The following is a 16,726-nucleotide window of genomic DNA, read 5'->3' on the forward strand; positions in this document are numbered from 1 at the left end:
TCAGAATTTAACTGCACATGTAAAAAGTTTTAAAGCTGTTATTTTGTCCATAATTCCATATGTTCCTATCATAGTTAGTGCCCGAGTTAGTTGGTCTCTTAGAGCAGCAGTGGTTACTGACAAGTTGTTATTTTCCGTTTTCCACTTATCAAGTGTTCGGTGGACTCTCTCACTTAATGAAACAGTGCTGAAAATTTTGAAATAATAATTATTTTAATTATCAATTAAGAACACTGTTTTAAACTACATCAGTATTATATATCTAGGTTTTCAAACTAGTTTACCAGAGTGAAGTGAGGATTAAATTAATTGGTGAAGATAGTCTATATAAAAATTTAGCACAGAGTTTGGCACATACATAGTAAGTGAATGTTAGTCCCATGCCATCCCTTGTTTCCTTGAAGAAAATCAACAATTCAATTAACATTTGATTCTAAGAGAGATTTACTCAAGACCTCAAAATAATTGTGGACTGTTTACTATAAACCAGTATATTACTGCTACAATGCTACATGCTTTATAACTTGATCTCATGACAGCTCTCTTAGATAAGTCTATCCATTTTACCAGTAAAGAAACTGAGGCACAGGTAAGTTAGGGGACTTATCCAGGATCACAAAACTATTTGGGATTTAAAGCCAAGCAGTCTATCCTCAGAGTACTTGCTTAAAACTACTATACCCATATGGATCTCAAATATATAATAAACTAAAATCAGTCTTTTACAGCAAATTAGAGTTCATGTTAATATGAATGTTTCAAAACCGTGTAATATCAATATGATATAAATCAGAACATGAGAATAAGCTTATACTACATGTTGTCATTCATACATACCTCATTGTAGACTTATCAGTTTCTGTGATTGCCAGGTTTAGTTTTTGACACAAAAATTGAAAATTTGTTTCAGTAATATTGTTGGCAACTATCTTGAAGATCTTTGCTAAGATTTTCTCTACATTTGAACATAAAAGAAAATTTAGGTCATCTCTTTTGAAAAACATACTCTATTCTGAGTTAATATTATAGCTAGGTTTTTTACTTCTGTGCTGCTATAAGATGTACATATCAAATAAGATTGAAAACTAAAGTGCAGCTCTAACACACAAACTGAAATTTGAACCATTTATTCCATTTCTTCTAAAATCTGAATAACCCTAAACATAAATAATATAAAATGTCTATTTAAAAGGATATTATAAGCAACTTCAAGGTGATCATCAAACCCTTTAATTCTTTCAGGATTTGAAATGAATTTAGCTCCTTCCTTCAATTCTGACTTTTTAATATGCTCCTTTGGGTACCATCCTGAGAAACCAAGTTCAAATCTACTATAAATATGGTATATATATATATATATATATATATATATATATATATATATATATATATGCTTATTTTATATTCACATCACTTATTTAATGAATGTTGGCTTAGATATAAGTAGAGTATTTTTAGTTTATAAAAAAGCTTCTAGGTAATTTGAACTAGATCCATTTTTTTTTAGATCCACTTTTTGTTAACCAAGGTAATTTGAGAATTTTCAAGAACCAGTCATCTGCCACTCCTCTGTAATCATCTCAAATCTGTTCTATGCTTTCTGTTTTAAAATTTTTATCCATACCATTAATCCCTCAGGCTAGATTTTATGCTAATGAGATAATTGAAAATCCAATCTCCTAAGTGAAATTTTAAGGAAGAGACCCCATGTTCTTTGTTAATTGCAGAATTAACATCTCCTATGATGACTTCCTTTCCAATTTCTCTCGGTGCCAAGCCTGCAGTATGAAGGCCCCGTGGGAATAAAGAAAGGCGATAAATGGCTTGGATTCTCTTGTTTTTGCTGACTTTCATCTGTTGTCATTGCCCGTTGAACTTTCCCCAAAGAGGCTAGAACCACATGAATCTTCCTTCCTCAGGAACTTGAGTAACAGAATTTTAACAAGGAAGTTCAATCATGTAACTTTACAGACCTTCTCTAAAGTACTGTTACCTAACAGGAATACTTTATAGATCCTTGGAAACCCCTAAAAGCTTTGTTTTATAAAAATAAAGTTACCATTAAATATCCCCTTTTTAATGATAATTAGCAGAACCAACTTGCCTAGCAAGTTAGAGAAAACACCTACAGTGACTTTTTATTGCTTAGGTTCCTTCCATCCGTGAGGCCCACATCTTGCAAAAGCTTCTGAATGGTAGCCATACATATTGTGGCTTACAGAGGACTGTACATTTTTAGTGACCGTCTCAATAGATTATAAGATTATGATGATATAAGCCTCCTGATTACATAGACAGGGTCCTGATAGTTGTATATATTCTCTTTCCCCAAATCTGGATCATTAAATTGATTTAATACTTAAATACGGCATTAAATTGGAGGACCAAAATATGAATCTACTCTGAGGATTGACAATGAGCGGCAAAGTTAGAGTCCCAGAAAAAAGGTTAGTTGTTGGGAACCCAAACCCAGGGAAAGAACTGGATAGTGAAACTTCCATCCCAAAGGCTTGGAGAAACCAGTCTCCATCTGGTCCGGTGAAAGGGCATTTAAAGAAAATGGACCCGCTCTCTGAAGTAATCAGGAACAACCAAAGGAGCTCTTAAGAACAGAAGGAATGAAGACTGCCCAAAGATTACAGACAGGTGATCATAATGAGCCAAGAACTGACTGGCATCAATGTAAAGGATCTATGAACTTCCTTCAAGGCAAAATACAACTTTTAGAACAACTACATATGGTGATCAGAACTGATGAAAAAATCTGTATGTAGATTCTCTGAGTTTGGCCACAACCATGATGAAAAATCTCTTGAAGTACATTGAGGCCAGTAGGTGGGAAGCAGCTCACCTGTGACTTAAATTTACCTGTTTTCAATGGTTCAAATTGTGTAGACCCAGATTAAATAATCAAAATTACCAAAATAAACTCCTAGCCTTCAGGAAAGGGTAGATGATAAATATTTGAAAGTCTCTGCCAGATTGAAAGCCTCTGATTAAAGCAAACTATTTGTTAATTTATAGATGCCAGAAAATGATTTGTAAGCTAGCCAATCACTCATCACCTACCATCTCTCTCATCTGCCCTCTGTAGATAGCATGCAATAGTACACAATTGTTTTCCTTTACAGATTTCCACTGGAGGTCTCAGCAAAGGGTTATCATCAAAATTTATCTCCTTCAGTGAAAAAAGCTTGTAGATACCACTAGGCAGAGCTGTCAGATTATTTCCTAGTAGAAAAAAAATTACAATTGAATTATATCCTTCTGTAAAAGAAAACTATAGAGACAAATAACAACTATGTAAAGGGCATCTACTGTGTCTCACTGACAAAGTATCAGAGGAGCCTCACAATGCTGGCAAAACATAAGTTCTTACTGTTGTCCACTTGCTAGGAATGAAAAGGAGAAAGTATAGAAACAGAGCAATGATTCCTTTTTCTCATAGAGAATGACAAAATGAGAAGGAGGCTTTCCTCTTATAATGCAGGAAAGGACTTTACAGAGTAAGTGAGATGGTAATTTTTTTAATAAACTTTGTTTGCAATAATTTCAGATTTACAGAAAAGTTGCAGAAATTGTAGAGTTCCTGTATACTCTTCATCTAGTTTTAGTTTTCCCTGATGTTATCATCTCACATTATTGTATTACATTTTTAAATCGAAGAAACTTTAACATTGGCACATTACTATTAAATAAGCTTTGGACATTTTTGAATTTCATTATATTTTCCATCAGTGTCCTTTTTCTGTTCCAGTATCCATTCCAGGATAGCACACTGCATACAGTTATGTCTTCTGGTCTGTGACAGTTCCTCAGCCTGTCCTTGTTTTTCACGATCTTGATGGTTTTGAGTAGTACAAGTTAGGTATTTTGTAGAATATTCCTTAATATGAGTTTATCTGGTATATTTTTTCATGAATAGACGGGGGTTATGGGTTTTTGGAAAGAATACCACAGAGGTGAAGTGCTCTCATCACACCAGAGATACCTGACATCCACAAGACACCACTAGCATGTTAAACGTTATCCCTTGGCTAAAATAGTGTCTTCCAGGTTTCTCTAATGTAATGTTTTGATTTTCTCCATTCCATACTCTATTCTTTAGAACTGAGTTACGAAGTCTGGTCCACCCTCAAGGAGTGAAGATTAAGCTCCAACTTCCCTAAATATATTTTTTTTCAAATTTTTTTCAAATCTGTGGGACTTCCCTGGCAGTCCAGTGGTTAAGACTTCACCTTCCAATGCAGGGGGTGCAGGTTTGATCCCTGATCAGGGAGCTACGATCCCACATGACTCACGGCCAAAAAACCAAAACATAAAAACAGAAGCAATATTATAACAAATTCAATAAAGACTTTTAAAATGGTCCACATCAAAAAAAAATCTTAAAAAAAATGTTTTTTGATCTTTAAAAAAAACCCACCTTAATCTAATATAAACCTGACATAAAAAGTAAAACTGTGATAACTTCTTGCTCACTGCTTCTTGGAGTGTGTGCTGCTTCTGACTTAAGTATATTCTGTCTCACTCCCTGATATCACTAGCTCTGGGGAAAACCAGTTGCCATGTCATAAAGAGGCTCATATGGCAAGGGACTAAAGCCTGCTGCCAGCAGCCACATAAATAAGCTTTGAAGCAAATCCACCAGCCCTAATCAAGCCTGGCTGCAGCACCAGCCAACAGGTTGGCTGCAATCTCATACAAGACTCTGAGATAGAACAAGTCAGCTAAACACCTCCTGGGTTCCTGACCCTCAGAAACTGTGTGAAATAAATATTTTATTAATTTAAGAAGCGAAAGTTTGTGGAAACTTGTCACATACCCATAGAAAACTGATATAACAGCTAATGGCTAAAAGTACTGAACTGAGATCTAAGGAGCTGCCATTTGCAGGGAAGGAGTTTGTATTTTTAGTCCAGCAACTTAAGTGCCTGATGAAGCAACAATAGCAACAAAAACAAATATCAACATTGGAGAGAAACAGAATTGATTATAGAGTTCACGATTCAAAACAGAGAAAAAAGAAAATGTGGCTCACTCCCAAGAGAAAAATACAACTCAATTGCTGTAGTCAACATATAAGAATTTTAAAGCAGCTAATACAATGATGTTCAAGAATGTAAAGAAAGATATTCTTATAATGAATGAAAAAAATAGGAAATCTTGGGGCTTCCCTGGTGGCGCAGTGGTTGAGAGTCCGCCTGCCGATGCAGGGGACACGGGTTCGTGCCCCGGGAAGATCCCACATGCCGCCGACCGGCTAGGCCCGTGAGCCATGGTTGCTGAGCCTGCGCGTCCGGAGCCTGTGCTCCGCAACGGGAGAGACCACAACAGTGAGAGGCCCGCGTACCGAGAAAAAAAAAAAAAAAGGAAATCTTGGAGGAGAAGTATAAACTATAAAAAAGGAAAAATGGAAATACTAGAACTGAAAATTTCAGTATCTGAAATTAAAAATTAATTGGAGAGACAACAATAGGATAGAAATGATAGACAAGTCAGTAAACTTGAAGGCAGATCAATATGAGATGCTGAAAGCTCTGTGTACACCACACACACACACACACGGAGAGAGGGAGAGCACTTTAGGGATTTGTAGGACAACACGTAAAGGAAATTGGAGTAGAGAAAGAAAATGACGAAGAAAAAAATTTTGAAGGAATAACAGTTAAAAAAAGTCCCCCAATGTAGTAAAATACATGAATATATAGACCAGAAACAGCAAAATCCAAGCAGTATAAATAAACATGAAAAACACACCTGGAATGAATGCCACAGAAAATTCAGAGTAGGCCTCTCAAAATATCAGCCCCTCCAATTGAAACAATCAAAAGCTGGAAAGGGCTGATAGAATCAGCTTTCTCAGAATTCTGGAACTTAATCCAGAATTTTACGGTTACTAGGATACTGCTCAATGAAGAAAAAGGCAGGAGAATTTTGGTAAGAGAGCACTGTGGCTTTTTCACTCGTCTCCATACCACCCTCCATTTCCCAGCATGGCAGCAACAGCTGTGGGGAGGGCAGCCTGCATTCCTGGTGCAGCTTGCTGGTGCCAGAAAGCCAACATGGACCTTGTTCTTTTAATACTGAGGCTTTGCATTTTGACCTGTCTGCTGATTCCCCGAGGGATTGACACAGAGACTGACTTTTGTTTTGCTCCCCCGACTCAGGATGGAGCTGCCTTCCTGAATGGCAAGTTGTTGTCACATGTAAAGACACACATGTCTGAGCCTACCTGGGGCAAGGAACAGCAGACAGGGAAAGCAGCAAACAGATCCAAAAGCCCAGGAAGGAGGAGGCTGAAGAGGGAGTTTCTTGGGGGAATAAGGGCTGAGAAGGGCCATGGTGTATCCTGGGGGAAATGGAGTACAGTAAGCATATCTAGGACTGAACACATGCACAGAAGAGAACTGAGAGAATCCTAGGTTTGTGCCTGTGGTGGATTTTTGGGCTTCACACAATCAGGCGAAGAAGGCTAAGGCAGAGTCATAGGTGGCCTGACTTAGCATTGAAGTGCCCCAGCATAGAGCTAAGCTGCAAAGACTGGGAAAGTAGTATTTTCTTTTATGGCTCCAGGTATTGAAGGACAGAAGAAGATATCCATGCAAATACTAACCAAAGAGTTGGGGTGGTTTTACTAATATCAGATAACATAGACTTTAAGTCAAAAACTGTTATAAAGGACAAAGGACAGTATATATTTTTAAAAGGATCATTACATTAAGAAGATATAACAGTTATAAGTATATACATACCTAACAGCAAAACCCCAAAGCATATTAGACAAATATTGACAGAATTGAAGGAAGCAACAAGTGGTTCTACAGTAATAGATGGAGACTATAATACCTCACTTTCAATAATGGATAGAACATTTAGACAAAAGGTCAGTAAGGAAATAGGGCACTTGAACAACACTATAAAGCAACTAAACCTAACAGACATACATAGAACACTCCAACAGCAGAATACACATTTTTCTCAAGTGCACATAGAACATTCTCCATGATAGACCATATATTAAGCCACAAGACAAGTCTCAATAAATTAAAATTGACTGAAAAAAGTCATACAATATATCTTCTTTGACCACAATGGAATGAAACTATGAAAAATAATAGAAGGAAAACTGGAAAATTTACAGAGTTAAACAGCATACTTTTAAGCAACCAATGTGTCAAAGATGGAATCAAAAAGGAAATTATAAAATACAAAGAGATGAATGAAAATGAAAACGATAACCAAAAATTATGGATGCAACAGAAGCAGTGCTTAGGATGAAATTTATAGCTGAAAAAGAAGAAATATCTCACATTAATAACTTTACACCTAAATGAACTAGAAAAAGATAAGCAAATTAATCCAAAACTATCAGAAGGAGGAAACAATAAAGATTAGAGCAGATATAAATGAAATAGAGAATAGAAAAACAATAGAATCAACAAAAGCAAAAGTTGGTTCTTTGAAAAGATCAACAAAATTGACAAATTAGCTTTAGTCCATTAGCTTTAGCTCAATGGACTAAGAAAAAAGAAGCAAGACTCAAATTACTAAAATCAGAAATGAAAATGGGAACATTACTACTGATTCTACAGAAATAAAAGATTATAGAGTACTGGGAACATTACTATACCAGCAAATTGGATAATCTAGCTGATGTGAATGATGGAGTTAGAATTCTAAATAATGTCCTACTTCAAAGTCTGTGCTTTGAGGAAAGCAAGGAATTAATCTATAAATCCTGTTCACTGGTATAATGTCTCACATTTATCAAAATATTTTCATAAGTTTTAACTTATATTTCCACGATTCTATGAACAAACAGAAGTTATAGCTTTCCTATCTTGCTGATGGAAAAACTGAGGTTCAAAGTGGTTATCTTCCTAAATCCACTAGCGTTAGTGACAGAGGGGACTAATTCTCAAGACTGTATATAAATGTCTTTTGTCTGAATAATGAAGATGCTACCAGCTTTCAAAGTCTCATTCAGTCCAAATCTATGACGTGGGTATTCCTGTTAGCTTCGTTTCATGAATGGAGGAAACAGATTATAACTTCAAATCTGGCAAGGAAAGCTGGAGACCGTGGGCATGCCAGTTGTGTAGCGATTATCTCTTAGATCCAAACCCATCTCTTGGATGGGTTTGGACTAGATGGGTATGGACTAGAAAATACTAGTCCATACTTTGGATCTCTTAGATCCAAACCCATCTCGTGGGCTCCTTGACTGTTTTTCCTTGAGTGTCACACCAGCAACACTCTTTTACCCCACCGGCAGCAGTTCCAGCCCATATAACAGGTGAATGCAGTTTGCAGTTTTCCCAACACTTGCAGAACTAGCTCCTCTCTCTCTCTCTCTCTCTCTCTTTCTCTCTCTCTCTCTCACACACACACCCCTACACAAACACACACTTACCATCCCCAAGCTCAGAGGAACAAGCACCAGGCAAGCAGTACTTCATCCTCAGACTTCCGAGTTTCACCACTGCGTGACCCCTCTTCCAAACTTATAAGTTTTAATAATTCCAAATTCTTCATTTTATTCCCTTAGCCATAAGACGGTTATTGCTTCCTGCCATTGCTACTTTTGTGATAACCTTAGGATTCTCTCTTTACCCTTTTAGTTAAACAGTTAAGAAGATTTTACTTAGTAATTAACCAAGGTGTGGTTTCTGGATCCTGACTGATACACTTTTCTAATTCTGATAGGGACTAACAGAGAACTGGCTAAGCTTGCAGAAAAGTCTGTGATCTTCCTATTTTGTCTTGATTCTTGTACTAGAAAACCTCGAGAGAACTGTGCTTTCTATTGGTAGTTGTGTTCTCCAGTGGGTCAGAAGACTCTGGTCAGCCTTTTTTTTTTTATGCACAAATAGTAGCTGAGTGAAGCGTGTCCTACACTTGGACAAAATAGATAACCTCCCTAAAAAACAGTGAAACTTTGCCAAAATACAAAAGTGGGACCAAAAACTTAAATTGCAGGGCTGAGTTATTGTACCTTATTGCAAGTGATCACAAACTGATGTATACCTACATAGCCAGCTTACTAGGGGTTCTGGGGATTCAGGAAACAAATGCCAGTTGCATTATATCTAAGTATTGATATATTTACTGTAGGTTTTACTGTACTACTGGTACTAGTGCACCCAAAAGATGAGTTTGTTTTTAATCTAGAAATCCTCTAAATTTAAGAAGGTGCAGGGCTCTGGTTATAAGTGCTACTTTCAACTGAAAGATATAATTTTAGAAACCCAGCTGTTTATGAGATTAGCTGGTACAACCACTATGGGCATAAATTTCCTCATATCTGGTAAAGTTGAAGATGTACATAACCTCTGATCCAGTGATTCTACTTACAGCTATATGCACTTCGAAAAACTCAAGCAGATGTATACTAGGAACATGTACAGGGATATTTATAGTAGCAAACAAATTGGAAGCAACCTAATTGTCTATCAACAGGATAATGGATTAATTGTTGTTTAACCATGTAATTGAATATTATACATATTATGCAACATTTAAAATGAATGAAATAGGTCTATGTATACATTGACATGGATTAACTTTAGAAATATGACAAATGAAAAAGCAAGTTACAGAATTGTAAATTACATACCATATAGTATAAGATATAATAAAATTTAAAACTCTAAATAATGTTATTTTGTTATGGATATATATATGTATAAAAACATAGATAGAAAAAAGATATACATCCATTTCAGTACATTGGTTACTTCTAGTTTGGGGAGAAGTACAAAAGAAGTTTCACTTCTATTTTTAAAAGATAAACATCGGGCTTCCCTGGTGGTGCAGTGGTTGAGAGTCCACCTGCCGATGCAGGGGACACGGGCTCGTGCCCCGGTCCGGGAAGATCCCACATGCCACGGAGCGGCTGGGCCCGTGAGCTGTGGCCGCTGAGCCTGCGCGTCCGGAGCCTGTGCTCCGCAACGGGAGAGGCCACAACAGTCAGAGGCCGCGTACCGCAAAAAAAAAAAGATATACATCAATTTCAGTACACTGGTTACTTCTAGTTTGGGGAGAAGTACAAAAAAAGTTTCAATTCTGTTTTATTTCTTAATCAAAAATATCTCAAGTAAATAACACAAAATGTTAGCATTCCTTATACCTGAGAGTAAGTACATAGGTGTTTATTATTTTTCTGTAAGTTTGAAATATTTCATAATAAAAATTATTAAGAAAAATACTAGTCTAGCTTTGGGAATTCTGATATTTTTAGAGTGAGTGATTTACTTTTTGTTGTTGTTGTTATTGAAGTGATTTACTTTGTAAAAGAGTGTAAGGTATTAGAGTATTGTAGGGTGTAGGAGTGGGATCGAGGAGCCAGCAGAGAAGGAAAATAGAGAAAATGCTGACCTAAGGTTGTGTAGGTAGGTGTGTGAAGAGAGAGAGATGAGGTCAGGTTCACAAAGGGAAGAAATAATGACTGGGTATAGGCAGAGAAAACAGAAAAGAAATGAAAATGTGTGCAGGTTCCCCAGCTGGATTATAACCTCTTTTAGGGAAGGAACTGGACCTTATGGTTTGCTCTCATTTTCTGTACCTGCACTAGCCATTTCCTTCCTATTGGCACTTAATACATGATGTTGACTGTTTGCCATTCTGTCTTGTCAGCAAAATTTGCAACCTAGAAACCAAAACTCAACTTAATTTATTATGCTTATTGGTTATGCTTGACACTCACCACTCAAGTTTAGTTGCTGGAGAGCATTTAAAGATAGAAAAGATGGTGGCAGATATCTTATTTGATTGTTGTATGCATTTAAACTAACCAAACCTCTCAGCTCCCCTATATTTCTTGGCATCTCTCTGATTTCATTATTTGAGATATCAAGTCCTTTAAGTTGAGTCATATTAGACAGCTCTTCCGGAAGTCTTGTTAACTGTAACAAAGGTTAAACAATTATATTTTTAATAAATATTTCTATGACTAAAACTTTTAATAAAATAAAATGGAAGGAGAGTTTTTTTGTCCTAAAAAAGATATATTTTCATTATGTCACAAAGTCTTTGTGATTCCCTTGCTTAATAAAACCCACAACAAATTGTGTAGCATGCAGGTATTTCCCCAGTCTGACCAGTGCTACCAATTCAACCCTGTGGCTTGCTAACCACTTTCCTCACTCTCCCAACACTCAGTGTTCGTTGCCACCTTATCCCTTTCTTCCATCCCTAAAGCTTACCCTGCTTTGATTTCTTCTCCGCCCTGAAGTCTTTCTAAACTGTTCTCTTCCATATTTGATCTCTTTACTCCTACTCTCATTAACATTACTTTTTATTAGTCCCTTATGTGTTCTTCTTGGATTTTTAAATGACATGATATATGTTTTATCCTTTTTGTATACATGCTCCCAGTCATGATGCATTTTGAGTAAGTGCTCAGTAAATTTCTTTATAATGGACACACACAGTTTGGCAATATAGCCTCAAATGAAAATTCCTAGTATGAAAAGTATTGCAAAGTAACAGGAATTAAGATACTCTGCTAAGGCAAAGAAAAAATATGCATCGTCAGAAAAACTAAGGCCATCACAAGTGGTGTTTGAAATAAAGGAAGTTCTATGAGTGAACAAAAGAGTTTTGAATATATGGGCCCCTCAGAAATAATCAAACAACAAGGTGAATACTGGATATTGTGCTCAGTGTTCTTCTATATATAAAAGAAGCATAACAGACAATCCCTAACTTCAAGGAGATTAAAATTTAGTTCTAAATTATATTACATCCATAACTTTAAAACTCCTTTCACAGTTAAACTGAAATAAAAATAAGTCTATAAAATTGTCAGCTTTAATTACTTGGGATTTCATTTTAATGAAATATTTTCCTATAAAACTCTTGTGTTGAAAAGTTTATTTGTAAGCCGCATTTGAGGTTTTAAAAAAAAGCCTATCCTTTACAAAATAAAGTATTCCAGCTAAATTAAACACACACACACACTACAGCTTAGATTCTGATCCCCTTCAGTCATGCCTTCCCCACAAAGTCCTAAATATCCATCTCTTACCTTTCTCCCATTTATCTGGCTTATATTCAGCACTTCCAGTGATTGAAGTTGGCAAAGTTCAATAGGAAAACATATAAATTGATTGCTTGAGATGTTTAATTTCAGGATTCCTTTTAAGTTACAGATGTCTGAAGGAATAGTCTGTATTTGGTTTTCTGAAAGATCAAGTACTTGCAAATTTTCTAAAGTACACACTTCTATGGGGAAAGTTTCCAACTTATTACAGCATAAAATAAGAACACGGAGCGATACCATATTGGAAATAGATGGTTGAATTTTCCTTATTTTGTTTTTACCAAGATCAAGGTATTCAAGATTAATAAGAGAACATAAGTGCTCAGAAAATATTAGGAGTTTGTTTTCATTAAATTCTAAATGAAGCAGTTGTTTACTGAAAGATATATCTACAGGTATTTCTGAAATATAATTTCCATTAAAACCCAAATAATAAAGAGAATCTAAAGCACACAAACCTAGTGGAAAATACATTATTCTATTATAACTCAATTCAACTTTAGTTATTTTTCTACAGTTTTTTATTTCAATAGGAAAGTCTGCGATTAAATTTCCTGAAAATTCTAGGCTGAACATATTATTAAGATGTGAAATATATTCAGGTATTTTCACGATATTATTTCTGTTTATATGGAGTTTTCTTAAATTTTTAAGCTTATGTATGTTCTTAGGAAGTTCTGTTAACTTATTATCACTAAGACTAAGGCATTCCAACATTACGCAGTGGGAAATTTTCTCTGGTAGGTCTTTCAATAAATTTTTATCAAGTATTAGAATCCTAAGTTCCCTAAAATTCTCAATTTTGTGTGAAATAACTTCCAATTTATTGTCTGTCAGTTGGAGTTCTTTCATTTTGAGCAACTGAAAAATTTCCACGGCCAAAAAGGTAAGTTTATTGTGATCAAGTAAAAGTATTTCTAAATTTTTAAGTTCCTTAATTTCTTTTGGCAAACTGTTTATCAGGTTTCCAGAAAGGTTTAGTAAAATTAACTTTGGAAGGAAGCACAGAGCTTTAGGAAATACTGTTAACTGATTATATTCCAGATTGAGAGCCCTCAAGTTTTTCAAACTAGAGAGAGTATCTGGTATATGTCTTAACTTATTTTTAGCCAAATTTAAAATTTCCAAGTTTCCAAGACTTTCCAAGCCAGAAGGAAAATCCTCAATGCAATTGTTATTTAAAAACAGTTGCCTGATAGTCCCAAGCTGTGATATTTCTTTAGGGATATGTGATATTTGGTTGTGGCTGACATTTAATAGCTGTAAATTATGAAGTAACTGAATTTCAGATGGAAGTGATGATAACCCATTTTCTTGCATGGTTAGAATTTCAAGTCCTAGCAGATCACTGGAGTCTGTCCCTTTAAAACTTTTGATTTCATTCTCATCTAAATAGAGATATTTTACATACTTGATTTTTAAAATGTCCTTAGGGAATTCTTGTAAACCCTTGGCTTTGAGGTTAACTGTAAACTTATCTGATCCTAAGCCAAGTCCTTTCTGATTTTCTTCAGAGAGTTGTGGACTAATTTTTTCTAATGTTTCATGAGTTAGGGAGTCAACGAAAGCCTGATATTCAGCACTCATCTTAGTTACTGATAGTGATGAACTTTGTGAAATTTCACTTTTTGACTGCAAACTGTCATATGTAGCAATTGTTTCAGAAACTTGAAGAGTTTTCCTTTGTTCTTCATTTCTCTTAGACTTACTTCCAGAGGAGGATGTTGATGTATCATCACATATACCTAATGTATTTTTTCTAGGACGCACTTTACAAATTTGGTTGGAAGTGGTCCCATCAGAAGCTTCCTTTAGAGAGTTTGATGTTTCTTTAATAATTCCAGATTTCTCTACTAACCGTGATCTAGATTCTTTCCTAAATTGACTAGTGAGATCCTCTAGCTCTTCTGAAGTACTCTTCTTTTCAGACATCTTCTTTGCTGATATGTTTTATACCAATACAAGATTGCAATTCAATTATAATTTTCATGTTTAATTTTTTCCTTTGAACCTACAAAACAAATGATGTGAAGAGATATAATAAAGCTGTTAAAATTACAAATGAATTTTAATACAACTTTATTCTATAATAAGTAATTTAATAATTATTAAAATACATTTATAACTAATTAACTTATATATAATTTCTGGCTAAAGATAGTTTATTGATTGCATGCATTTATCACAATACTCTTGATACCACATTAAAATTATAGAAAGGAATAAAAAAGATCAAAGAAAATGAGGAAGGATACATGAGAGAATGAAAGAACTCAGCAAATTTTTGGAAGACAGGGAATAGCCAGTGGCCCCCCCCGTGCCACATGCAGAGAGTACCGTTCTCATTGTGGATATTGTAGGTTTACATATGGTATTGAAGCATCTTGTCCCAACAAATTCAGTGCGTTATGACAGTTCTCCAATAGGTGGAAGTAAAATGCCTTAAAGAAGGGGATGCTTTCTATAAAAAGTAGAAGTAAAACAACCTTTTCAAGGACTAACGCCTGACTTTAAGTCTTTTGTTTAACTCTTGAGGAACCTGCACAACTAGGCAGCACCCTTCTTCAGAGGTCTGGATCCCATCTCTGGAGGTCCCTCCTCCAAGTTTGTGGTTTTTAATAACCCAACCTCTTCCCTTCGTTCCATCATCCCTAAGTGTGGTAGCTACTTCCTGTATTTATTATCTCTATGTTACTGCAGTTCCCCCTCTACCTTTTCAGTTCTCCAATACTTGACTACACAACTCCCTATATTTACTGCTCCTTCTTTTTATTATTATTATTTATTGAAATATGGTTGATTTACAATATTGTATTAGTTTCAGGTTACAGCAAAGTGATTCAGTTATATTTTTCAGATTTTTTTCCATTATAGGTTATTCCAAGATATTGAATATAGTTCCCTGTGTGATACAGTAAATCCATGTTGCTTATGTGTTTTATGTATAGTACTTTGTATCTGTTAATCCCATACTCCTAATTTATCCCTTCCCCCACCTTTCCCCTTTAGTAACCATAAGTTTGTTTATGATGTCTGTGAGTCTATTTCTGTTTTGTATACATATTCATTTGTATTATTTTTTTAGATTCCACATATCAGTGATACCATATAATATTTGTCTTTATCTGACTTGCTTCATTAAGCATAATATTTTCTAGGTCCAACGATGTTGCTGCAAATGGCAATATTTCATTCATTTTTATGGCTGAGTGATACTCCATTGTGTATATATATCTTCTTACGCCAGTCATCTGTTGATGGGCATTTGGGATGTTTCCATATCTTGGCTATTGTAAATAGTGCTGCTGTGAACACTGGGCTGTGTGTATCTTTTTGAATTAGAGTTTTCGTCTTTTCCAGGTATATACCCAGGAGTGGAATTGCTGGATCATATGGTAGCTCTATTTTCAGTTTTTTAAGGCACCTCTATACTGTTTTCCATAGTGACTGCACCAATTTACATTCCCACCAACAATGTAGAGGGGTTCCCTTTTCTCCATATCCTCTCCAGCATTTATTATTTGTAGACTTTTGGTTGATAGCCATTCTGACTGGTGTGAGGTGCTACCTCATCATGGTTTTGACTTGCATTTCTCTAATAATTAGAGATGTTGAGCATCTTTCCATGCACCTGTATGTCTTCTATGGATAAATGTCTATTTAGGTCTTCTGCTGATTTTTTGATTGGGTTGTTTGTTTGTTTTGTTTTGTTTTGTTTTGCGGTACACGGGCCTCTCACTGTTGTGGCCTCTCCCGTTGTGGAGCACAGGCTCCGGACGCGCAGACTCCGGACGCTCAGACTCTGGACGTGCAGGCTCAGCGGCCACGGCTCACAGGCCATGGCTTATGGGCCTAGTTGCTCCGCGGCATGTGGGATCTTCCCAGACCGGGGCATGAACCCGTGTCCCCTGCATCGGCAGGGGGACCCTCAACCACTGCGCCACCAGGGAAGCCCGGGTTGTTTGTTTTTACTTATTTTTTCAATGTTGAGTTATATGAACTGTTTGTATATTTTGGATATTAACCCATTGTCCATTACATTATTCTCAAATATTTTCTCCCATTCTGTAGGTTGTCTTTTCATTTTGCTGATGGTTTCCTATGCTTTGCAAAAGCTTTTTAGTTTGATTAGGTCCCATTTGTTTATTTTTGCTTTTATTTCTTTTGCCTTGGGAGATTGATCTAAGAAAATATTGCTACACTTTATGTCAGGATGTCTTGCCTATGTTCTCTTATAGGAGTTTTAGGGTGTCATGTCTTATATTTAGGTCTTTAAACCATTTTGAGTTTATTTTTGTATATGGTATGAGGGAGTGTTCTAATTTCACTGATTTACATGTAGCTGTCCAGCTTTCCCAACACCACTTGTTAAAGTGTCTTTTCTCCTTGGTATATTCTTATCTCCTTTGTAGTAGATTAATGGACTATAGGTATGTGGGTTTGTTTTGGGGCTCTCAGTTCTGTTCCATTGATCCATATGTCCATTTCTGTGCCAATACCATGCTGTTTTGATTACTGTATCTTTGTAGTATAGTCTGAAGTCTGGAAGAGTTATGCCTCCAGCTTTGTTCTTTTTAATCAGGATTGCTCTGACAATTCTAGGTCTTTTGTGGTTGCATATAAATTTTTGGATTATTTGTTCTAGTTCTTTGAAAAATGTCATGTGTATTTTGATAGGGA

The 16,726-nt window shown here is 35.8% G+C and overlaps 1 protein-coding gene across 1 annotated transcript; it reads right to left on the reverse strand.

The window, feature by feature from the left end:
• LRRD1 (leucine rich repeats and death domain containing 1) lies at positions 1–13,978 on the reverse strand (the record flags this gene model as incomplete). Its single annotated transcript, XM_082662208.1, has 5 exons — positions 1–187; positions 838–955; positions 3,070–3,231; positions 10,709–10,907; positions 12,032–13,978. 5 exons carry the CDS (start codon positions 13,976–13,978, stop codon positions 1–3), a joined length of 2,613 nt encoding a protein of 870 aa, XP_082518334.1.
• Between the last annotated feature and the right edge of the window lie 2,748 nt (positions 13,979–16,726).

Source organism: Grampus griseus, assembly GCF_964374135.1.
Source record: "Grampus griseus genome assembly, chromosome: 9".
Lineage (NCBI taxonomy): Eukaryota > Metazoa > Chordata > Mammalia > Artiodactyla > Delphinidae > Grampus > Grampus griseus.